The sequence below is a fragment of the Delphinapterus leucas genome, chromosome 5 (assembly GCF_059928025.1).
Source record: "Delphinapterus leucas isolate spDelLeu-1000000601 "Yukka" chromosome 5, BTC_Dleu_Yukka2, whole genome shotgun sequence".
Lineage (NCBI taxonomy): Eukaryota > Metazoa > Chordata > Mammalia > Artiodactyla > Monodontidae > Delphinapterus > Delphinapterus leucas.
Window position 1 is genome coordinate 47,343,222 of NC_143133.1, and position 27,386 is coordinate 47,370,607.

At 34.5% G+C, this 27,386-nt stretch overlaps 1 protein-coding gene across 1 annotated transcript; it reads left to right on the forward strand.

Annotated features, from left to right (window-relative positions):
* Nucleotides 1-13,405: 13,405 nt before the first annotated feature.
* Nucleotides 13,406-25,604, forward strand: LOC149749126 (protein slit-like; the record flags this gene model as incomplete). Its single annotated transcript, XM_089911709.1, has 4 exons — nt 13,406-13,494; nt 21,243-21,314; nt 25,104-25,247; nt 25,360-25,604. Coding segments are annotated over 4 exons (519 nt in total), but the record flags the coding sequence as incomplete, so codon positions are not given.
* Nucleotides 25,605-27,386: the final 1,782 nt, after the last annotated feature.

Below are 27,386 nucleotides of genomic sequence, written 5' to 3' on the forward strand. Positions count from 1 at the left end.
ATAAATATTTATTGAATGAATGGATAATGTAAAAATTAAACATTTAAAGCAGATTTATCTCTGAAAGGGTGGAGTTATATTAAGCACGATTAAAAAAAAAATCTGAAGGAGCAGTCCATTCTCTTCCCATAGAAAAATGAAATGATGCTTTTTAAGCATAAAATCAATAAGAGAAATTTTAATGAAAAAAAGTTATGAATAGAATGCTTAATGAAATGAGCTAAAATGGGCTAACTAAAAATTCCTTTGTTAAATTCCCTGCTTCCTGTCCTGGCTTGGATTCTACTCTCTACATGCATCTGAGAGCAACTTTTTTCTGCTCTAGGTTGACCAAGCCAGTATCTAATAGGTACCCTCCTTCTTTAGATGTAATAATTAATTCAATCTTTTTATAGACATCTTAGACATCTTTCTCTAAGGTCACATTTTCTCTGTAACAAAGCCTATAGACGTTTACCTCAAATCCCTCAAAAGTTGACAACTTCATTTTGCTATTTAAAAAAAGACCAGGCTCAAAAAAGTTAAGAAATCTTATAAAAAAACAACTTTCCAATTATGAAGTGACTAAACTGGCCTCAGTCTTAGATTTATTTGACTCCAAAGTCTGTTTTCCATCCTCCATCCAGCTGCAAAAGAAAGATAGATGTGGCTTAGCTTGTTGGGATATTATAAAAGGGATGATTGAAAAAAATGAAGAGAGGTAGATATCAGAAAAACAGGACACTTTAAGAAACTTACACGTGAAGGGAACATAGAAGGAGCATAGAGAAAGACAAGGCATGAAGGTATAGGAATGTTTACAAAACTAAGAACTGTTTCATATGACTTTATATCTACAACTGTTGTCTTCTTTCCTAGTCTCTATTAAGTAATTTCATATCTCCCTAGATTTTGTCTACATAGAAGTTATCACAGCTTAATTTGATATTCTGGTTAATGTCAAACTACCCTATTAGACTGCAAGCTTAATGAGGGCAGGATCATGTCTTTTTTCCTCACCATTTTTGTCCCAAAACTTAGCACAGTGTGGGCAGGGAGAAGAACAGTACTGGGGTGGGGGGTCTGGGACATACAATCAGGAAAGCCTCCAAGCCTCCATTCTTCCTAGTAAAAGAAAATGTGACAAAGGAGTATGGACTAATGAAGATAGATGGGGGGAAATAGAATGTGTAATATCAGGTAAAATTAGGTTTAGAAGAAAGAAGTTGTTGCTGCCGTGGAATCTTTCCAGCACTTGGCTGCTTTGAACATTGTTGGTTGGGTACCTTGTTTTCATACACATGGAATGCCTTAGGCAAGTCTATACAAGGCCTGACCCATGGCAACAAAGTCATTAATAGCAAATTGATTCTCTATATATCAAATCCTCAGAATTAATTTCTTAAATCTTGTCTTGAGGTGTAATACTTTGAATGTGATGTGATAGATTGCTGTAAAGTAGACATTTAGTTCTCTTCAATCCAGTTATAGATTTCTTGTGGCATAGCACCTGTCCAAACCATTATACAGAAATTCCATAAATCACGGAGAACAGTTAGTAAAAACATAGGTTGAACAATTTAGTATGTCTTGTTCACTCTTGGGTCTTACTGCTTTTAATCTTGGTTGCATTTTTCGGGGCTCCAAAGCTGGGAGCCATACAATTCTTCCTTTTATTTGTCTGAGAGAAGATAAGGAAGCGTTCAAATTTCGGGAAAGGAAAGTATGGTAGCAAAGTTCTTAGGCCAGGTCTTATGAGGGCTGTCTCTGTTTTCTAAGATGTATTGCAAATTTTCAGAAGTTATAGTATTTGTTTTGGATGTGCTATTCAAATAGGTAAAATGGAAAGGGAACTCACTTTGTTGTATAAACTTATTGGACTGCTTTTACTCTGCTAGTAGTAAAGAAGCCTATTTCAAAAAGATTCACAGTATTAGAGGTTGGATATGAAGTTAGGAGTACATTTTTTTCCCTTTTGTTTACTCTGGATCATTTGCATGCATAATTATAAAGAAATGAAAGTGAGAATGATTCTTGAATGCTCTGATTACAAACTGCATTTATGATACTGAATATAATTTAAAAAATACATCTTTGTCCTCCATTTCTGTTTAGGCACTCTTCCTGTGTTTAACCCTTTTGCATGCTATTTCTGCATTTGCCCCTTCCAAAAGGGGCATCCTTATTTCTATTAAATAATACTTGCCAAATTTTGAATCTGCATATTTCAAAGTTTCTGTTGGTAGGAATATGTAAATTAGATTTGATCAACTTGTTGTTAAATAACCTATTCTATACTAGCTTATTAGGAAAGTTACAAGTACTCATGATATCAAGCATGACTTTTTGACTATTTAACATGCACTCAGGAATATCTCAGCTAATAGCACAGCTGTCATGCTGTGTAATTGGTTCATTTTCTTTTAATTATGCCCAAATTTTGAAAATAAATTTGAAAAATAAATATAACATAACAGTTTGACTAATTTTTACAGCACATGTAAATTACCTTGACTTTACTATTTAGACAATATCGATAAAATATCTCTGAAGTTTTCACATCATGATTTCATCATAAGTTAGGAGCTTAGAAAAAGACATAATAATTTAGCTTCTTACAGAATGCAGAAAGCCAATTCATTGTTCAGTATACAAACTAAGATCACCACTGAGTTTCCTCACAACAAACATCTCACTTAATTCTTAGTCGTCAGTAGCCATGCTTAGTGTAATCCCTACAGCAGTTTTGATAGTTCCACAGCAAAATAGTATAAGATAAATTAGGTAAAATACATTTAAAACTAAACTAAACCTGTAGTTCCATAGACCATTATTGAGTTCACTAATAATCATTGGAGCGTTTTCATCTTTATTTTGGCAAAATTCTCAATTTTATATGCATATCTTGAACAATCTTTAATTCCTATTGAATGAAATAGTAGGATAATCATCTTTGTAAAGAGAATTCATCTTTATTAAGAGTGTGGGTTCATGAAAAGAAAATTATTTGCTCTTATTTCCCTCAATTTACTTCCTTTTTTCCATATTTACTGAGGAATAATTGACAAATACAGTTGTATATATTTAAAGGCTACAACATGATGATTTGATATACTTACTCATTGTGAAATGATTACCAAGATCAAGATAATTAACACATTCATCACCTCAAATAGTTAACTCTTTTTTTGTGTGTGGTAAGAATGCTTAAGTTCTACTCTCCACAATTTTCAAGTATATAATATTTGAAATATATTATTAACTGTAGCCACTGTGCCGTACATTTGACCCTCAGAACTTATTCTTCTTATAACTAAAAATTTATACCTTTTGACCTTCATCTTCCCAGCCACCAACCTCTGCGACCACTATTCTATTCTGTTTTTATGAAATCAGATTTTTTTTTTCGATTCTGCATGTAAATGATAGCATACATTATTTGTATTTACCTGTTTGGCTTATTTCACTTAGCATATGCCTTCCAGGTTCATCCATGTTGTCACAAATGACAGGATTTCCTGACTTTTATGGCTGTATAATATTCCATTGTATATATACCACAATTTCTTTATCCATTCATCTGTTGTAGGACATTTAGATTGTTTCCATACCTTGACTATTGTGAATAAAGCTGCAGTAAACATGGAGATTCAGATATCTCTTCAAGATAGTGATTTCAATTCCTTCAGGTATAAACCCAGGAGTGGGATTGCTAGAGCATATGGTAGTTCAATATCAGTTTTATTGGAACCACATACTGTTTTCCATAATGGTTGTACCAATTTACATTCCTGCCAACAGTGTATAAAGAGTCCCTTCTCTCCACATATTTGCCAGCATTTATCTCTTATCTTTCTGATAATAACCATCCTGATTGGTGTGATATCTCATTGTGTTCTTCATTTGCATTTCTCCGATGATTAGTGATGTCGAGCACCTCTTCATGTACCTACTCTTGATTTGTATGTTTTCTTTGGGAAAATATCTATTTAGTTCCTTTCTTCATTTATTATTTGGATTATTTTCTTTTTTACTATTGAGTTGTATGAGTTCTCTACATATTTAGGTTATTAACCCTCTATCAGATATATGATTTGCAAATATTTTCTCCCATTCTCTTGGTTGCCTTTTCAATATATTGATTTTTTTTCTTATTTGTACCTAATTTCACAAAAATTTATATGTATAATGTGTATGTTATATATACGTATACACACACGCACCCTTTATATGCTTTTGTTGTTGTTTGATCATTTCAGGAGAAAACCACAGTGCCTTTCATAAGAGAAACATATAGAAGAATGAGTCAAACTTTTGTAATATTAGTTAAGATGTGAAAATAAGTATGGTAAAATTATAAATAAATTGGTGAAAAAGAAATCTTAAAATGACTAGAGTGGTAAGGCAAAGCAGATGCTCCAACTGGTTTCTCTTAAAAATCCCAAGGAGTCTGATGAACGTTATTGCAGCAGACAATGGCATGTGGAAAAGTAACATTTTTTTCATGTACTACATAGTCAACAAATATTTTTGAGTGCCTACTCTGCATCAGGCATTATGGATGAGAGGTCACAGTTCCAGCTTTGAAAATGTTTACAATGCAGAGAATTGAAGCTTTACACACACAGAAATTTTAAAAGCTATATGATAAGCAATAAAATACATATGCATGGAGAAATACATATGCACAGAGAAGGGAATATCTTGATTTCCCTGGGAGACTAAAAGAATCTTGGGGTATGAGGATGTGTTTTGAAGGCAGAGAAATTGTGGGCTTTCTAGACAGTGGAAAGAGCATGTGCAAAGCCCGAGAAAAGTGAAAGAGTTATGTGTCTTTGAGAAATTAAAACAGTTTTAGTTGTTAGAGCCTAAAGTACAAGCCTAATCTTGAAGAATCACTGTCCTGATGTTAACAGGATACAAGGGGAAATTTTCAGCAGTGTAGTAGTATGATTTGATTTGTTAGTTAGAAAAATCACTCTAACATGGAATAGAGAATCCACTTGTGATACAAACAGTTACGTAAGGCATGATAAAGACAGGCTTAGCAGCAGATACTAGTGAGAAGTTATTCCAAGAAATGACCCAAGTGCTGTTGTGGTTGAGTCACTAAAAACTTCTACAGGAAAGAAATGGAGACCCATCAGATGTAAATAAGACCTATGTAGACTTTAACATAGAAATGAAGACAGCTGGGGCAAAAAGTAGTATTCATTCTCATGTGAATGAAATTGTCACTTTTTTAAAGAATTAAGTTATTGATTTATGGTTGTAAAATCAGCCAGAAAGAGTAAGTTGAAAATTTGTTTGGTTCAAATTCTACTAGTGATCACAGTGTTATCTGAACTTTAGGGGGGAAATGACGGATGACTTGGACAATAACTCAGTACAGGCATCGGGGAGAAGGCTAGTTGCTATCTATTCACTGAGTAATACTGTTAAACAAATGATGTATAAAGGTAATTTGCATAATGTTTTTAAAACTAAAATTATTACCAAATGGGGGACTTAGCTCAGTGCCTAACTCATATTAAGCGTCCAAGAGGTTTTAGTTATAATGAAAAACAAAGCAGCAAAACTTCCATTTGTCTTTCTTGGATTGCAAAAGAAAAATTATGAAAACTGAGTGTTACTGACATTATGAATCTGTACTCTGTGCCCCTGAAATCGGCGAGCCATGTGTCTTAGCCCATTTTTCCCTCTAAATCTAAATTATGTGATTCTGTGTATTGAATGTACTTGTTTTTGCATTTGAGTGTGTCCATATAAATATATACATAAAAATTTTAACACTCATTCAGAAGTTCATTGCCTGAAATATGAGGTCAATAGGAACTCACACACACACATTTTTGTTTTACTTTAAATGCTTAAAGACCAAATGGAAAAAGATTATTTTTATTATGAAAACATCAATTGAATTTGCACTGAGGGAAATGTCCCCAGAATGACATCACAAGAAATAAAATAAGATTAAGGAAGTGGACAATTTTCAGGAACAAGTCATCCCAACATAGGGATCGCTGATAATCAATTAGGATGGACAGAGTCTTAAGGCAAAAATGCTAGCTATATGCAAAGTATGTCTCTCTAGAGGCCAATATTCACTCAGCTGTTAAAAATATTTGTTAAACTTAAAAAGTCCTGGAAATCGCAATTACATAACAGCAATAATATTCTAGTCTAAGATAATCTTGGGTCATTTTATGTAGAGACATCTGAAGGATTTCAATGGCATGCATTTACTGCTCAAGTTAGAAGTAATATTCCAAAAATATAAAGTACTTACTTTAGAATTATTATGTAATAGGCAAGAGGATCCCTGATGTCAAAGTAATATCGCTGCTTCCTCCTTTACAAATGCAGGACTGGTGTTACCTATGATGAGAATATTTGGCTACACTCAGCAGTCCATGACTCAAAAACTAAAGTCATTCTGCAGCTCCAGCCTTCACCCCATTAAATCTGTTCTGTTCTTTGGCAGCTGTTTTTGCCATTTACGCTAAAAGCAGATGGGGAGAATGCAAAGAACTGTCAGTTTTATTGCCATGTATAATCAGCATCTGGGCTGTATGTTACAGGAACACTCAATCCAAACTCATACTTTACTGGTGGTGTAAAAACTTTTTTTGAGTTTCTCAGTTTTCAAATTAGAGTAAGTGCTCTATTTTAATCATGTTGATCATGGAAATAGCAACCATTTGTATTTTTTTTTCAGCCTCCATGTATGTGAATGATGCTTGAGTATATGTGTTTAATAGACAGTTGGGAGTTATCTGCAAAACTGTTTTGCTAATTTGTTTTAAAATGTGTTTTGGAACCATAAATGTTTATTTCACATTAGAGATCAAGTCATGTGTCAGATTTATTCCTTTCTATAATCTGTGTGTATATGTGTGACTAATACATGCTATAGACATTATATTATATAATGCCATATATTATATGTTACATATATACACATATATATCTTCATTTTAATTTTTTCCACTATTTTTTGAGCAGGAAAAAACATACCATATATGTTTCTTTACATCTCATAATTTTTACCAAAACATTTATAGTAGGTTTTATTTTCTCATTTTTCAGAAAGAGAAACTGAGACACAGAGAAACAAACAGTAACTTTTGCAAGGTCCGCAGAGCTAATCAGTGGCAGATTCTGAATTTAATCCAAGTCTGTATAAAGCTCATACTTTTAATCACTAAACTCCACTTTTTATCTTTATGTCGATACATATACAAAACATAAATACCTCTTGGGAGAGCTATTTCAGCTTTGGCATGTGGATGTTATTTTTTATAGTTTATCAAGATAATTTAATTTGAAAAATATTGAAACGAATGCCTGAGTATTGAAAGCTAGTGAGTCGAAAGTGTCATTTAAAATAAACTAATGTTGTTTAATATAGTGTAAATATCCTCAGAACTAGTTGGAATATTTAACTACCCAATTACACTGTATGTTGTATACTTTCCTGATGTAAGATCTGCTAATTGATAACCATGGTAAAGTATTTATATGCCACAGAGCCCAGCTATACCTGCACATAATTTCCAGGTTTTAAGTGTCCACAGTATTACAGCAGAGAGATTTACTGATAATTTCCCATTTTCTACCATCTTTGAAATAGGCACCAGAAAAGTGACGTATATTGGTAGCTGTTCATTCTTTAGGAACTCTAAAAGTGTGAAGACATATATTTCTTTTTAAAAAAAAGCAGTAGAGAACAAGAGAAAAAGATATATGGGAGTGGGAGGAAAAAGTTCTTTTTATTGGTTAAACATACTTGTGAATTTTTTGATTGGAACAGTTAGAAAACTGTCTTCTAACTAAAATTGAACTTCTAACTAAAATTTCCTTCTTGTTTTGATGAAGTGTAGCAGCAGATTGCTTTGAGATATACGTACACACAGCGATGAAATGTTTTGTAATTGTTCACATACATTCCGTGGAGAAAAGGTTCTGGCTCCTTTTATATGAAAAAGTCTTCCTTTATTATATGGGGTTTATAAAATTTTCTCCCTCTCTTACTCAGTTTTCTAAACCTATTTTTACTTTGAAATTTTAAATATGAATTTTTTTTTTATGAAGGGCTAGCATTTGGAAGGCTCTTAATTATGGTGGATTTTATCTACAGCAAGCAAATATATCTCAGCCATTACACTATCTCTTTTTGTAACCCTGGAATTTTTTGTTTGTTTGTTTGTTTTTTTTTATGATTGTGGATGTCTGTTTCTTATACTTTTTTCCAATGTTTGCTTCTTATATTTTGAAGCTGTGTTATTAGGTATATAATTTTTTTAACATCTTTATTGGAGTATAATTGCTTTACAATGGTGTGTTGGTTTCTGCTGTATAACAAAGTGAATCAGCTATACGTATACATATATCCCCATATCCCCTCCCTCTTGCATCTCCCTCCCACCCTCCCTATCCCACCCCTCTAGGTGGTCACAAAGCACCAAGCTGATCTCCCTGTGCTATGCGGCTGCTTCCCATTTGCTATCTATTTTACATTTGGTAGTGTATATATGTCAATGCTACTCTCTCACTTTGTCCCAGCTTACCCTTCCTTTTTTTTTTAACCTTCATCTGAAAACTCTAATATTTTTCCTCCTTACTTTTTATAATCTGGTTTTAATAGTCCCCCCTCTTGTTTTAGGAGGAAGGGCAACATTTGAGATGTGTGTTGTTTGTAGTTTGTCAAATATATTATGAGGCTCTTGTAATGAAACACAGAAATTATTTATCCTAGAGACCTAGAAGTTTACAGGAAGTACACATTAGTTTATTGTTTGTCCACTGAAAACAAGAAAATGGCCAATTTTAAACGTTTTAAAACTTATGGTTTGACATCTATCAGTGGTAGAATATTTCCCTGCGTGAGAATCTGTCTCTTTGAATGAAGGAGGCAATTATGTTGTGCCTTAATGGACTGCTAGACAGTGCCATAAAAACCAATTAGCTGCTGAGTCAATGTAAATAACCATTTAAGCTTCGTTTCAAATACTCTTTTTTTGGAACAAGGTTGGAAGTAAATAGATAAATAAAGAAAAGCAAGCAAATCCATTGTACATGTCATCGTTCAGCTTTCTGTTGCATATGTTGTAAATGATATGGTTTGCCATATGTAGATTAAGTCATGGGACATTCCAATAAGGAATAATACCTCCAGTATTGCTATATTATGTTTGAGTTATTTTTGCATATAAAATTAAATATGTTTTCATCACCAATTCTCTTTGTTTTGTAACTTTTTGAGCATGCATTTCCTAAAAAAATAGATGGCCCACTTATATCTTTTTGTTTTGTTTGCTTTAGCAGGAATAGTTATCAATGAAATTAACTGCAGATTCAACACAAACTAAGTTACAATAAAATATATTTAAGGGCTTCCCTGGTGGCGCAGTGGTTGAGAGTCTGCCTGCCGATGCAGGGGACACGGGTTCGTGCCCCGGTCCGGGAAGATCCCACATGCCGTGGAGCAGCTAGGCCTGTGAGCGATGGCCACTGAGCCTGCGCGTCCGGAGCCTGTGCTCCGCAATGGGAGAGGCCACAACAGTGAGAGGCCCGCGTACCGCAAAAAAAAAAAATATATATATATATATATATATATATATATATATATATTTAAAAGCCATTAGAACAATTAGTGATCATTATAAGTATTCTAGGTTCTGAGACTTTAAAATAATAAATGAATTTTAAAATTTCTAAAGAAGCTTTTTAATTATATTAAGCGATAGAATTAGTTTGACCACATTTGTAAGTTAATGTTATTGACATTTCAGAAGTCTCAGTACTAAATATCTCATTTTTAAAAAAACTTATATTGAACAAATTAGTTGGAAATGTAACTGTAAAACTGGACACTTTATCAATAAAACATCCATGAGGGTATAAACATATCTGCTTTTGATCACCATTGAATTCCAATTATGTAATACAATATGTTACACAGGACCGTCATTAAATATTTGCAGATTGAATGAATGAATGAATAATTGCTGATTCCTTATTTTCAAGAAACTGAAATTATATTTACGAAAAGTAATTGTATGATCTAGTTTTGCATGACTGTTGAAAGAAACCTGCTAGACACTAAGAATTTTTATTTTTTCTCATATCGCATTATATTATTTTGAGAAAATCTTTAACAAAATGAAATGATGTTTCATTGGCCTGGATTTGAAGAAAGTCCTTTAATCAAGAGTATTCCATCTATAGCTTGTTTTTACTATATTTTCGTCGATTACATTTTAAACTTCTTAAAATCCAACTACAAGAATGGATCACAGCAAAAAAAAATGTGTCTCTAAACCATCAATTCATAATGTTCTAATCAATAATGTAACAGTGAAATGATTAAAATATCCTTTGCTATACTTAGAGCTTTTGAAAAAAGTAACCCTTTTTTAAGACCTAGATAAATAATCCATATGAAGGAAATACATATTTGCTTCATGAGTTTATTTCTTGTCTTCTAGGGTAAGTCTGCCCCTTAGGGGCCAACAACTTGGTGGAGGAGGGATATGTGAAAAATAAATAGAATACAGTCAGATAAGAGCAGAGGAGTTTAGAAGAAAATGCCCTTGAGCAGAGAGAAAGATACAATTAACTATACCTAAGAAAGTAAAGGAAAGCTTCAAAAGGAGGCTGTGCTCTAGTCATCTTAAAATAACTAAACAATATTATTAATATTGATGTGAAATTATTATTAACTTCAACGGCTAACAATAAGGAATGATTAAGGAAATATGGCACATTTTCACAATTGAATTGTCATGAAAACATTAAAAATAATGTCTTGCGAAAGTTTTAATGATATAGGAAAACATGGATGATATGATGTTTAGTGTAAAGGAGTCAACTCAAAATTCTCTATACAGTAAGATTTTAATTATATAAAATAAATATGCGTGCAGAAAAACTAAAGTAAGATTCACAGATCTGAGTACTGTAATATGAGTGATTTTCATTTGCTTCCTTAACATATTTCGTAAATAGCTTAAGTTTAAGTTTTTCTTTAATGTGAACAAAATAACTTCTGCTTTCTGGACTAATATTGCAAGTTACAGAAAAGATTTTACCTTTTTGTGAGAAAGCAAGGTACAGAAACTTGGGGAATAACTCAATTTGGAGGACTAGAAAATGAAGCCATAAATAGAAAGAGAAAAGCAGAGCGAGAATCAGGAACATATAGTGTCACATCCAAGGGAGGAAGGATTGTTCACAATATCATATGCTACAGTGAGTTCAAGAGCAGTGAAGACTGGGGAAACCCATTGCCTTTAGAGACAAGGAGGTCAGAGGGTGAACCCTGAGACTGTTGAAGAAAACATTACATTGTAATATAAGGCCTTTGAATCAGAAGAGACCGTAATTTAAGCAATTTGACTTAACCTCCTAGTGATATTTTATTTATGTTGATCTGATGTCCATTAAATGCTTGTAATACATATAATGTCAAAGTATTACCAACATTCAATAAAAATGAATCACTGTATATGACACATATATAGCCTATATATGGCCTCTCTATATATATAATATTTATATATAAATATACCAATATAAGTGTATATACATATATGTGTATTTTATATATATATTTTTTTTAAATTGGGCAAGAAAATGGAGCTCATGCCAGGTATTTCAACAGAGGGATTTAATATGACAAATGAGTTAAACAGCTCTAGAAAGTGACACAGATTAGAAAGCTGCTTCCACCCCCAGGGCTACAAAGAACTAAGAAGTTGATGATATACAAAGTTAGGAGCTGGCCCTTAGCAGGAGCTAAAATTAAGGAGGAGATGAGACCACTGCTGAGGACATATCCTGAGGCAGAAAAGGGGAGAATACCCTGGCTTCTCCCTTCGTCCCACCTTGGGTCTCCCACCAGTTCCTCTCACTGATGAAGTCTCACAAAAGCCAGTTAGCAACTGAGCCTGGACTAAATGGTTCACAGGAGTCAGCTCTCTGGGATACAGAGCAGAAGCGAGGAGAAGGGATGGGAAATGTGTATTAGCATATTTACATGGGTAGAAATGAGGCTGAGAGACAGCATTTTTTGATGGACTAAAATATTTACCGAAACACCCTGTGAAATATACTGTCTTGTGTCTTTCATAACTAGATGGGTAAAATCTTGTCTTTCTTTGATAGCAGAACCATGGAATAGTTAATGTTAGAGGGTTACTTTCACCTCTCAGATTTTAGTGCATCATAAAAACATGGCAGTTGTGTTTAAATGCACTTTGCTGCAGTGGTTTTCACATGAAATATTCACATAATGGATTGACAGAGTCCAGACAGTTTTACTGAAAATATCTGTAGCACTTATAAATTTAAAATATAGGATTTTTGCCTCAGAAGAAGCTTCAAAATTAATTTTCTGCATATAACAATTCTTTCAAGCTATAATATGCTTTCTGTAGAGGAAATGGTTTATAAAATTTAGTATTCAACCATAATGTCTTTTGTGGAAGAGTTATGGTTATCTCTAAAACATGTTCTACATCTTTTCAGTGTTACAACGTATTTCTTCCTGATATTGAAGTTAGCAAAACGTATTCCCAACTTAGCTTCTTACAGGTGTTCTTTCTTTTATACAAACTCCAGACTTAAATATTAATGAACTTGTAATGCCTAAAAAATCAGAATATTTTTATTGTTTTTAGAGTTGCTTTGTTTTTATTCCCAATCTTGTACCACATTTAGGGCAGAGCACAATTAATTTTAGTAGTCTTTTTTGAGAAAAAAAAGAAAATATCACTTATAAAGCATATCACCTTTGCTCTTGACATGGCTTGAATTAAACATATCTGGGAGCTCACATTTCTATTTAAAACTTAATTTTTTTTTCATTGCAGACGTTTGGAACAGAACTCAATCAAGGTCATTCCTCCTGGAGCTTTCTCACCATATAAAAAGCTTAGAAGAATGTGAGTGAATAATATTCTGAAATCAGTGTAATTTTTAAAAATTATACAAGTCATGACCATGCGAAGACATCCATTTAAGTATGAATAAGTACTCGACAGATTAAATATTAAATGATGTGACTATCTGTTGCTAGTTCTATAATATTGTAATGTTAAAAGCTAAACTCTTAATTTTTTAAGTTCTCTGTAATTTAGCATATTAATTCACACTAGTGTGAATGTACGTGGTCAATATATTATGCAATCAAATTCTTAAATATTCTATTTTCAAAAATAACACATGCCATCTTTAATAATAATTTAGGAAAATAGCCAATAATTGATTTAAAAGTGTGATTTTTTTTTAATTTAGGATGCTTCAGATGTTTCATGTTGCAAATTTTATATATGTATTGATAGGTGCAAAACTGACATGCAAAGGCAATAAATAGCTTTCTCCTGCAGTAAATCTCACTGATATTCTATTTAGTTTAACCTAACCTATTTTTAATCTTAGCGACCTGAGCAATAATCAGATCTCTGAGCTAGCACCAGATGCTTTCCAAGGACTACGCTCTCTGAATTCACTGTAAGTATTGACCACATCACTGAAGGAAAGCAGCATGCACAAGGAATAGTGGCACTAGTTTTAAATTTGGATTTAAGGGATATACTCTTTCAGTTTTTTATTATGAATTATTAATAATAATTAGTATGGATCTTTAGTGAATTTCATCATTTTTATGGAGAACTGCTACCTGCCACTAAAATTAGCCAATTTTTAGGGGTATATATTTTAAGGTTTGACAGTTCTGCTGTTTAGAGAGCAAGAGTATGAGCCCCTTTTTTGACAATGTTTTCTTTCTGAAGTAAAGGGAAAATGTTTATTTTGGAGTGCTCTGGTCAGTGTTGTGTTGATAATCCTTAAGCCCATAGCTGCTGTCTCTGGGGACAATTACAGTCCCCTTTAGAATGATGTTGGGCGAAGTCTTGCAGAGAACAATGGAAGACGACCGTCGAGAGGGCCCCCCAACCCCCTGCTTCACCGCCTAAAGACTTCCCTGACAGACCAGCTTTAATCTCTCAAAGAACAAAGATAAGAAAGTATGACAGCTTTTTAATGTCAAAAGGACTTCCAGGGAGATAGCTATGTAAATTAAAGTGGTTCTGAAGTGAATTTATAAAGGCCATTATTCCTTCAAACTTGTACAAAATCTTCAGAAGTCCACCGAGTAGAGTTAGCTTTTATTTCAAATTTTAATTTTAAAGTTTGGAAATGAAATCTGGTATTTTTTTAAGAGATGATGCTTAGTGAAGGGTTCTTATTGTTGTAAATTACTGCAGGGCACTTAGAAACTTCAGAAGTCAATGGTAGCCAGTGAGAATTTCAGGATACACATGTGTGATACTCAGATAAACACCTTTGGTTTGTATAACAGTTTACACTCATACCAAGGGGAGGAGATGAACCAGCTCTTCTGGGCACATGGATGTTCAAGTTGCTATGCTGGTCTGCTCAGAAAACTGCAGTTTTCTTTGAAGAAAAAAATGGAAAACTATCACTTCACCTGCAGTGTCTGCCTAGGTTCATTTCTGTTTGGTTTTTGTTTTGGATTTTTATTTTAATAGATGAAGTCCAAGACCAGGGAAACAACTATTGGCAGAAAGTGTAAAGTACAGTCATGCACTGTTCTCAGGGTGGGCTGTCAGATTCTAAAATCGCAAAGCGCAGTGCAAAACTCTATTAAATCACCCAAATTGTCCGTAAAGTACATACCATCCTGGACAGTAATACTATCCAAAGTAAACATAGACAACCTCCCAGCCATACAAAAGGACAGAACAAAAGTCAAGTCAGTGTACAAAGTCTTGGTCCTTCAAGTATCTGTGCCTCAAAGATAACCATTAAATGTCAAAAAAAGAGAGAAATGGATGGAGAATTCTGATTTATATCTGCTTGCTTGCAGAGTTTACTGTTAAGTTCTACTGCCTTAATGATGTTGACACCTGTGGTTGTGAGAATTAAATGGTAAAAAGAAATAATAAGATAAATAAAAGAGTAATCATCTTAATTTTGTTAATTAATCATCACAGTAAATTACATTATATTTATTAAATATATATTTATTATAATTAATGATTATAACTTATTTACTAATCTACATATATAATAAACTAATGGCAAATTGGAAAAGAAATGACAACACATGTAAAATAACTTGCTTGCTGAATTGGGATCTTAGTCTTCAAGATCATAGCTCTCATGTACATAGCTCTTTTGGAAAGCTATAGAAAAGCATTATCTTTCCTTGTAGAACTGCATTTCAGTCAGGACGCTAAGTCACTGAGGAATTTCTAGTTCAAATCATAGCAGTACATGGAAAAGTAGGAACCTTTTTCCAGAAGTGGAATACCCACTTCTGGAATGCCTTATAACATTATAAAACAGAAAAGCTAGGAGAAAATCAAATAGCTATGATATCACAGAGAAAGTCCATATATTATAACTAATATCATTTTCCTCTTTGTGTTCATGTTCTGAATTGGCCTTCCGAAGATTAAATTATTTACCCCCTCCATAAAATATATAACTACCCGGATTTGCAATCACCCTTTTCTTCATTTAAACACAATCATAAATTCAACAGAAATGTATTTGGGCCCCTCTTGTGTACTAGTCCCCACGTGAGTGAACGAAACACCAAAATCCCTCCCTCATGGAGGTGACCAATGATAAAGTAAACTATGGACAGAAATATAGTATATCTGATGATACAGGTGCTATGAAGGAAAACTAAGAAAGGAAAGGGGATAAGGAATGCTAGAGGAGGGGAGAGCTAAAATTTTAAATAGAACAATTAACAAAGGCCCCCCAGGAAAGTGATGTTGGGCAAAGATCTGAAGATTGGGATTGTAGGAGTGAGCTCTGCAGAGATATGGAGAAAGAGCATTCAAGACAGAGGGAACAGGGCTTCCCTGGTGAAGCAGTGGTTGAGAATCCGCCTGCCAATGCAGGGGACCCGGGTTCGAGCCCTGGTACGGGAAGATCCCACATGCCGTGGAGCAACTAAGCCTGTGCACCACAACTGCTGAGCCTGCGCTCTAGAGCCCGTGACCCACAACTGCTGAGCCCACATGCCACAACTACTGAAGCCTGTGCGCCTAGAGCCTGTGCTCTGCAACAAGAGAAGCCACTGCAATGAGAAGCCCGTGCACCACGACGAAGAGTAGCCCCCGCTCGCCGCAGCTAGAGAAAGCCCCACATGCAGCAGCAAAGACCCAATGCAGCCAAAAATGAATAAATAAATAAAATAAAAGTATTAAAAAAACAGAGGGAACAGCTAAATACTGAGGCTCTGAGGTAGGAGTGTGCAGAGTGTTTCAAGACAGAGCAAGAAAAAGTCAGTATGACTTGAGGGGAGCAGATGCTTGAAATTCAAATAATGAAAAGGTTGCAGTTGTTGGTAATGGCAAGGTCTCGGGTACAGCCACGAGGATAGAGGGATAAATATGGTGAAAGTTTGCTGGAAAAGAGTCATGTTGGAGACTGAAATAGTGAGCCAGGAGTTTAAGTCTTCCAGAAAGGGGTGAAGTGACTTAGGTGTATGTAGATTAACTGCAAGAGGGATGCAAATAGGCCACATTTCTTTCTTTAACTGAAGTGTTTACTTGTACAAGTTGCTTTTATATGTCTTACTGCAGCTGTACTCAATTATATAGCCAGCTTAATTTAATCACTACATTTGCTAAAGAAGCGAAATATTTAAAGGTGGTATGTTGCCAAATACCTCTAATGCATTTTATTTAATAAATTGATTTTTTATTCAATTACCAAAATAGTATATCTTAGAGAAAACTGGATTTCATCTGTTGAGTGTTTTTTAAGGTCCCTCCTATTAAATTCATTAACATTTATTTATTTTTATTAACATTTATTTTGTTACATATTATTATATATCACTATTATATATTATATACCACTATTATATATTAACATATTTTATTATATAACAATGTATTACATATTATTAACAAAATATCATTCAAAATACATGCATCTATGAAATCATTTTATCCTCAGGGCTTTTTATTACTTTCACTGTGACATCAACAAAATTTCTATAATATTTAATAATCATTTCTTAAGAACCTGGCGTACAAGTACATTTAGCATTGCCTCTAAACATTTTTTATTTTTCATTTACTGGTTGGATTTATATTATATTATAATTATATATATTTATATTAACAAAATAACTTTATATTAAGTGTTATAGCAGTGCAGCATAGTGGCTAAGCATATCTCCTTTAGAATGCTGGATGGCTTGTATTCGAATACTGGCTCTAACTCACTGGTACACAGAGCTAGTTACTAATTTCGCTGTTCTTCAGTTATCTCATCTCTAAGATGGGGATGAGATTATTCCTCTCCTGGCTTTGTTAAAAACACAGAGTAAACTTTCAAGAGATATTACAATAAGACCATGGCAAATTCTTCTCCTGATACTTATCAATGTGTATGATTTTGGATTTTAATTATCCCAGGGAATTTTTATGCCCAAGATCCTCAGAATATGATTTTCCCCTCTTCTCACTTTTTCATTAACCTTTTACAAACTATTGTAGTTCACTAATTCTTATTTCCTCTCTTCACTAACCAGCTCACAAATTCCACAGGGGTCTATAGTGTAAGGCTTGATTGCTGTATTTGCATTTCCTACAGGCTTTTCTTGGACTGATGTTAACTGTCCAGCACAGTACCTTGCATTTACCACTGGTTTTCAGTGAAAATGTAGCGACCTCTGCTCTCTCTTTACTGTACTCTCTTTAAATTTGCTTAGTGTTTTAATTCTCAAGTACACGTGGTTTTTCATTTATAAGTAAGTGTAGCTCTTTAACATTTATTTGGATAGTAAGTCTGCCCATTGCACCTTTTTCATGATAGCCATCATGTAGATTTCTATTTTGGACATTTTTTCTCTTTAGTAGGAGTTCTGTCTTCTGCTTTCAGCAAGGGCAGGAGAAGTCAAAGACTGGCCAGCAGTGGTTGCTGTATCTTACTGTCCCAGTATTGAAACACCAGAGTGAAACTGGGTTTAGTATTCTTAGCCTTCCTTCTTGTAGCAGGTACAAAAGCTGCCATAAGATTTCCCTGTTGTTTCAAACGACTATAAAAAATTCTCTATCAGCATAACTGTACTGTATATAGAATGGCAAATATAAGCCATGTATAAGAAAACTGTAGAAAAGCTACCCAATTTGTCATTCTTGGTATTTGGAAATTGTGCATATTACTCATGTATTTATTTTCTTTTCACCTGAATTATTTTTATCTTGATTTTTAAAAATTTTCATTCCCTCTCATGAGTGTAGCAAGATTCTCATTGGCCCTCTTGCAGTTTGTATCTTTATGTGATGATACTCCTTTCCCTCATTTTTATAGACTTTGGCCCTATTTTCTTGGCTGCCATCCAATTGTTCTGTCCTGGTCTTTGGACTTTTGATATTTTTAAATCCCTTTTTCCTTCCTACCATTTCGATCTCACTGTGTGTAAAAAAAACTATTCAGCCCTAGTATTGCTATACCGTTTTGTAGAGAAATCTCATCCCCATCATATCAAGTATTTATTATAATATTTTTATGATAGTCCATATATCCAATTATACCTACACTTACAGATTTCCTACATCCTTTTGTGATTTTCGTCTTTTTCTCCCCTGTACCCAAATTGCCTCATTAATAGTAAACATCTATTTTCTCATCATGATCTTAAAGAAAACAGAATGATTTGTTGGAAAAGAAAATGTTCACAGTGTAAGTATGGCACACTGTCTAGCTAGTCCTCCTTTTGTGCTATTTGAACCAACATTTGAAACAAAAGACCCAAGTGAACAACCTACTAAATTTGATTCTAATGTGGGTTCCCCACAGTTCTTACACATCCTGTTTCCTTTTTAGATCTCGATGGGTTCAAAATGTGAAACTCCTTCAATATTCAAAATAGCCCTTTTGGGTGTCTCTTCGAAGCCATACCTTTTATTCATCTCAGTTGTATCAGCGGCTGGCACACAGGCCAATGGTGAACATTGAACAAGTAACAGCTGGATTCAGTTTAATTGGGCACGAAGCCTAGAACCTGGCAAAGTTCCTGGCACATAATGAGTGTACGATACCTATTGCTGAGTGCATTACTTGAATGATATTCAGTTGAATATCCCGAATTGGTGCCACCTTGATCTGATCATTTGTTCCCTAAAGCCCTCTGTTCTCTTATTCTTGACCTTAAGATATATATTATTATTGCTCTACCCTTTCTTAATGCCCTTACTTCCTTGAGCCTGACAATGTAGAATTCTCTCTTTTGTTCTGGTATTTTTAAAATTGTTTCTTCTCTAATTGTGTTAAGTTTTTAAAAAAATCTATATTCTACACAAATGAATTTTTATGTTATACTGTATAACTATACCACTGGAATCTATACAAATGAAATGTCACATTGTACAGTATAGCACCCAGCTTTATTTGTTCCCTTAAGAATTTTCTTCATATTTTGTAATATATCCCACCTCTCACTGACATCTTAAAAGGGAACAGCTTTTTCCTCACTCTGATTCATCTCTCTTGCATTATTTTCCTCCTTTCCAAACAGAAATCATGTACAGCTGCCAAACATATTAATTATTTTGATTCTCATTTTGGCTTTTTCCTCCACATTTTTTTTACATCTTTATTGGAGTATAATTGCTTTACAATGGTGTGTTAGTTTCTGCTTTATAACAAAGTCAATCAGTTATACATATACATATGTTCCCATATCTCTTCCCTCTTGCGTCTCCCTCCCTCCCACCCTCCTCCACATTTTATGACATCATTTATTTCTCTTCCAAAAGAATACTTCTGACTTTTTAAAGTAATTTATGCCCATCCTAGAGAATATTTTAAAAATAAAGACAGTATATATAGATTCAAATTCAAATGACCTCTGGACAGTAAGTCACTTACCATCTAGAGATTTTCCACTTTTTTTTTCTATGTATATATGTATATATTCTTCTAAACAAAGTTAAAATTATACTATAATATATTCTTTTGTATTATGCTCTTTTAAACTTAGTGTTGTATCATGAATACTTTCATTTCACTAAATATTCTTCAGAACATGATTTTTATCAATGTGAAATATATATTTAGCCAATCCCCTTCTTTGGAACTTGGATACACTTTATTTGTATTTAATTTTTCACTGTTATAAATTATTCCATGAACAACATTTGACAGATAAAATATTGTGTTTGTCTCCGATTTTTTTCTTAAAATCTTGAGAGAAACTACTAAGTTAAAATTTATATAAACATCTTTATGACTCTTGATACATGTTGTCAAATTGTTCCTCTAAAAATATAATTTCTGTCTTTTCCTACACATAATTGTGGTCCTCCGCTTTTGAGGCCTGAGAATAGAGGGGCATCATTGCAGATCTGTGGTCAATAGCCAACATGATGAGTCAATCATTTTCATTTATTTGCTGTTGAAATCCCCTCATTTCACCCTTTCTGTGAATACATTAATTTATTCCTTAATTTGTTCCTGTGCTAATTTATTACTCATTTTACTCTTCAAACAATATTCACTCATCAATCCAATGTTAGAACATCACTGTGTGTCAAAACCTAGGCACCAGGTATGCTGAAGTAATTAAGTCATGGTCCCTGCACTTTGTGGCTACACTTAGTGGCTAATCAGAGGTAGAGACATGACAATACATTCCTATTCATATTTCTTTGGGGAACATACATTTAAAAAATTCTCCTGTATCAATATTAATGATCACTGTCTTCACAAATCTTACATTTCTTATGCATATACATTATATGTTTAAAACGAAAATTTTACACTTATGTGGATTCCTTTCACTGTTTTCCATTATGATAATCCTAAACCTCATCCCTTTAAAGAACAGTAGGTTCCACATTTGCTGTTCTCCTTTGTTATATACTGTGTGCTCTCATTACATATGAACTGTGTGTGCGTGTGTGTGTGTGTGTGTGTAGAAACACATGACAATTTAACAGTGGACATTTCTATGAAAGGGGAATAAAATTATAAATTATGTTAATTTTTTTGTTTTTCTATGTTTTCCAAACTTTCTACCATAAGCTACGTCTAATCTATAATCAGGGAAAAAACATTTGCAAATTGAAGTTTGTTTACTCAACTATGGCTTTTATGACGTATGGAGCTTACTGACCTCCTATATGCCTGAACATATGTTTGGCTGAATTTGTTTTGCTGGTTGATGTCTAATTTTTTTGTTTGTTCAAATCATGTTTTTCCAGTGTCCTCTATGGAAATAAAATCACAGAACTCCCAAAAAGTTTATTTGAAGGACTGTTTTCCTTACAGCTACTGTAAGTATTTGATTTTTTCTGATCTGTTGAACCCAAATATATATTTTAGCCAGTGTATCATCTCATATTTTCATGGAGGCTTCAGAAAAATTTGACCCAAAATGACATAGCTTAATGAAATGGAAAAGATTAGTCTAGTGGAGCTAACATTGATGATGGTTATTTATTTGAAGACACAACACTTTGAAATTGTTCCCAAACCTTTCTTTCCACGTTGTCATAAATGTGGGCATCCTGGCTGTTCTGTCATTTATAGTTTGTGGAATCCTTGACCTTTATGAAATTTCTCTGGTTTGATTTACCAATAATTGGAAAGGAGAAAGACCTGGTAATATGTTTATCCACCTTTGTCCAAAGAATCTGCAACAGTGACAATACTAGAATAACATCCCCCAACACAAAGATGGTGTTTAGTAGCCTAGGACAGAGTGGTAACACTCAAACTAATCTTTAGTGAGAGAATTATCTGTCAATTTCCTGGATTTTGTCTTTAAAGACAACTCTGCTTAGAGAATAGCTACAACTTATTTGTCTCGAAAGAAGTATTTATGATACATATTTATAAGAATAAGACTTGACCCCAGATGTCTTAATTAATGCTCATATGAAAATGAGATTGAAAAAATATGATAATACTAAGATTGTTAGTGTTGGACCATCAACGTCTATTCAAATCACCAAACACTTATAGGGTATCTCATTTGGGGTACACACTGACCTAGCTACTGTGGATAGAAAGATGAGTATGATATAATTTTTTCTCTCAACTAGCCCACAGTCAGTCTACTTTAAAATTCTTAAGTTTAGAATGCTATTTTCTCTTTTGGATGTGTGTATTTGTTGGAGTTGGGGTTTGAACCACTTACTTGGTAAAAATTTATTCCTGGTCTCACAAACAGCCCAAAGGTTGATTTTTTTCCTTACTTGATAAATGTATGTTTATAATTACATCCTATTATCCACATTTTAAACCTTTCATTATTATGCAGAAACATATTTTGTATCACAACACAGTTCATACATATACACATATGTGTCATACATATATGTACACATATACGTGTGTATACATATGTACACATACACATGTGTCTGTTCATACAGACACACAAATGAAGCAAATCATTAACAAAACTGTTTAACCTCACTATGTATAGTACTGTCAATTCTGTTCCATTCTCTCTCTCTTCTTAATGCTACATAACTCAATAAACTGATTTTACAACAGACCAATCCGTCATGATAAATACTGACCTTTGTCACCTAGTGACTTTATTTGGGCATCAAATTATTTTTTAACCCTTCATTTGCAGTGAGTTAGCAAATATTGTTTCTGATCTTGAATAGGATGACTCTATACACATTATAGGCATAGCTAGGTACTATAGCCAAGTGTTGCCTATTTGTTATTTACTTTTGTGTCATTCTTTCACATCTTCTTAGCATTATTCTCCTCACCATTCACTTACATTCTCTTGCTACCACTGTCCTGCCTAGTATCAACACTAAAAATGGCACCTTTTTCTTTCCACACACACTTATTGGTAGTTGTTGTAACAAGTGGGTTGATAAACACTGGGAATCTGTATGTAGATAAACCTTACTAAAAAAGCCAGCTTTCTCCCTCTGCCTTAAGTTGTATCTCTAGACTAAGCCTGCCACAGCTAATGTGGCACAATTGACTCTTTATGGTTAGTTGAGAATTTGGTTAGGTTAAACGTCTTAGATCTGCTTGAACAGATGACATATTGAGAAGAAGTAGGTAAATGGAAGGAACAAAAGAAAGTAGTGTTCAGTACTTTCCCCCTAATTTCTGGACCACCTGAATGTAAACTAAGTACAAAGTGCTCAGAATGGCACTTTCGTTAGTTGTGTCTTCCAGGCTCTGCATCTTTTCCTTGTCCTTAGCATTGTGCTTTCCAGCTCCTTTCTTAGCTCACTAGTTAGGGAACATGGCCAGTGGGCCGTGTGTTGTGGCCCCAAGTGGGGAGGTATAGGATTAATCAGTCCACACCTCAAACCATGCCTCTAAGCTCTTAAGAAAGTACTATATAGATCACAGAGAAAGCCAAAACTGCAGTTTCTGAAGGAAGATAAAAAAAAGAGCACAGCAGGGAGAACCACCACTAGAAAGTCCTGGCTTTGCATGTGCAGGGAATTGAGGTCTTAAAAAGGCAAGTAAAACTGGAATACCCTGAATTACAGAGATTCTGGTGGGCAAATGGGAAAACAGTTTTCAGTGTGTTAGATGAGAAAGCATCATACCCAAACCACATAGCACATATTTTTTGAGCTACTAAATATTTGTTAAAGTCCGAAGTATCAAAGCTCTGAACTGAATGGTGACAGAGAAAAAGAAGTATCAAAGAAAATTCTCTTCCCCTGGAGGGCTAAACTGTCTTTGGGCAAACATGAGGGCCTCTATAAAATAGTTGACAAGGCTAGGTAGCACTGACTGACTTCCTAGAGGAAGGAATACATTAGTTGGGTGGCAGTTGTATTCTGGAAAAGTCTTGTTCTGGAGAAGGTGGGCCTTCTGTGAGACCTTGATAGGCCAGAAGGTTGAGGCAGGTGGAGAGTCGGGCAGACACAGGGACATATAACCTACAAGAATGATGTTTGCCCAAGTGTGATCTGTAAACCACAGTTCCACAGAATATTGATGCAGAATACCACTGGTATATATGAGAAAATACAAGTTTGTGGGATATTATGTTAAACCAAGTGAAATGGATATGTATAATGCAGAATGAGGGTCTTCCTGTGATAATGCCACTCTCCAAGAGGGTTATAAAGTAGTCGTTCAACAACAAATATTTATTGAGCACCTAGCACATGCCAGGCATGTGGGAAACAACAGAGAACAAAATAGACTAATATCCCTGTTGTCTGGACCTTATACCCTTGGGAGAGGGTTCATGCAGATGGCAGTCAGCAAGAACATAATAAATAAGCAAATCACACATAACAGAAAGAAATGTGTATTTAAGAAAATAGAAAAAGTAGATTAAAGTAAAGGAATTGAGATGCTAAGGATAGGGGAGGGGCAAAGACAGGCTGATGGTATTGGAGGGAGTGGCGGGGGGAGGCTGAATGGAAAAGGTGACATTGCAGCCGACTCGAAGAAGCAACATAGTTAACCAGGCAGACATCTGGGAGAAGAGCCTTCCAAGCAGAGAAGAGAGTCTGGCAAGGAGACCTGTGTGGCTGGAGCTGAAACAGCCAGGAATAGAAAACTTGGAGGTTGTAAAGTTCAAAAAAGGAACCAAAGATCCCATTGGGCATTATGGGCTATTGTCAAGTCTTAGGTTTTATTCAGAGCAAACTGGGAGTTGTTGCATGGTTTTGAGAGAGGAGTGATGTATTCTGGTCTATGTTTAGAAGTCTCACTCTGGCTACTGTTTTGAGAATGGACTGAACTTCTTTTTCACAGAGCAGCTCCAGGAACTAATGTTTTATAAGAACTTTATGGTTCCCTTGACAGGAGAAACTGGCTCTCACCCACCTTTGTCTATTGCTGTACTTCTACACATTCCAGAGAATATATTTAATAATTTTTGTTGAATAAATGTATAAGTACCACTAGATTTAGGCAATCCAATCATTAGACATGACCCATGCTTTATCTGCCATGACCCCAAATCTTCAGCCTGTGATACCTCAATGATTACTTAATGTTAAGGGTAAAAGAAATGGATTTCTTGATTGGGTTTTTTCAAGAACAACAGAGTCTTGAAGATGGGTTAATGAGATACTACACTTTAATTCTACGACTATTTAATCAAACAGATTATTGAATGCCAACAAGATAAACTGCCTTCGGGTAGATGCTTTTCAGGATCTGCACAACCTGAACCTTCTCTCCTTATATGACAACAAGCTTCAGACCATCGCCAAGGGGACCTTTTCACCTCTCCGTGCCATTCAAACCATGTATGTATATAGGATTTGGATCAAACGTGATGACCATTGTATTCACTCTGAATTGGAGAGTTGAATTCATTGCAAGTCATGTGTAAAAGTGTTCCGTATGTGTTTCTGAAAGGCATTTGGCCCAGAACCCCTTTATTTGTGACTGCCATCTCAAGTGGCTGGCGGATTATCTTCATACCAACCCAATCGAGACCAGTGGTGCCCGCTGCACCAGCCCCCGGCGTCTGGCAAATAAAAGAATTGGACAGATCAAAAGCAAGAAATTCCGTTGTTCAGGTAATTTCTTACTTTGTGTAACATTTCCCCAGCGTTACCCAAAACAGTAGTGAGATGTACAGACAGCTGGCCTTGAGCTGAATTACCAAACATTGCAGAATCGTATTTCTTTTTCTTCTGCCCATGAAGGAAAAGAACTGTAGTCACAATTCATGTAGCACTCCTACATGTAACCTTTTTAACACAATATCCAGCAGAAGAAATAAAGAAAAAAAGACGCCTGGATACTTCATACTATAATCCCAGGGTTTGAATTTAACAGGGGCCTTTTATCTAACTCAGTGCCTTTAAAAGGCTGTAAGTCCCAAGTTTGTTGTATTGTTTTTCACTGAGCAACAGTAAAGTAATTAATCATGTTTCCATTTCTTTAAGAAAGTGGACTGAGATTTGGTTACTTGATTTGCTCAGGCTCAGAAGTAGGGGGAAAAAAAGCTCCGGATTCCTTGCTTCTCACACCGAATGCTGTTTTCTTGTTTTGCATTCTCACATTTTGAATAGGACTGTGAGGGTACATTCTTTTTCCAAAAGGCCATCTTTTAACACTTTGGGAATATTACATTTACTTATAAAAAGTGAAATATAGATGCATTTTATTAATATTAAAGGGAAAACTTCGTTGAAATTTACTGTTTGCTTAGGTATAATCTTTTCTATTTTCTCATAATAAAGTGCATTCTATATGTTTTGCGTAGTATGCTACCTAACTATTCCAGGAGTTATTTCACATTCGGCAGTTAATTTATACTAAGAAGCTAATATCAAAACAAAGCCCTTTATTGTCCATGGTTCCAGATGCATTTCCTACTCACTGTACATGATTATACTTCAGCCACTGCTGTGAATATACATTTTCACTTAATTATCTATAGTAACTTTAGTCCATTCTTAATCTAATATAACTCATATCTCTGCTTGCTGACATTCAGGTGCATCTTCTATTTTTTTTCTCTTTTTTTATTTAGCTAAAGAACAGTATTTCATTCCAGGTAGGTTTTGCTTGGTAGTAGGACTAACTGCAGACACCTTTTCCTCACCTTATAAAATGTAGCTTCTAAAACTTTGATATGCATGCTTTGGAAAATCCAGTGGGTACTCTGTAGCTATATTTCCTTCTGCATAGATCACTTGTAGCTGTTTCCTGAAAACCTGACCTTTGCATGCAGCTCTGATGTTAAACATATTACTATTAAACTCCCACCTTTTTCTCTCTCTCTCACTTTGGCACATTACCTGAAATTTCTCACAGTAGCTAAAATGTTTCAATCTATGGCTTTCTACTTAAATAATTTTCTCTCCTTATGTTGTATATCTGCCCTTTCAACCTGTTTTTAAAATATAGCATCTTAAGCTGGTTTTAAAGACAGAGACCTTTCTGTTGTCAAAGAACTAGTTCTACATGAAATCAGTCTCAAACACACAGAACTGTGTTTTCCATCATGAGATTTACTCTTTTATAGAGATTTTTTATACTAAAAAAGTATCCCTTACTTTTTGCTTTACTTTGCTTGCTGTTGCTTCACTTTTTATACCAAAGCAGTAACTTCCTGCTGATTTATCTGCAGTTGGACTTTGCTTGTGATTTAAAATTCTTACATCCCTGGAGTCACAGTATAATAACTCCACGAAAACAATATTGACATCCATCCTGAAAGCATCAGAAGTTCATGGGCACCAAGTGCCTTGGATAACTTAGGCAGATGAATGGAATGTTTCTTAGAAAAATAATTGAAATGTTTTACCACTTCAGTCTTAACACTATCAAGGCTGATGATTCTAGAACTAGCTCTTTGAAATATGTTTCTTTACCTATTTTTTCCTTGCCTGCCAATTGTGTAAAATGCCTCTTGACTTGTTTGTTTTAAA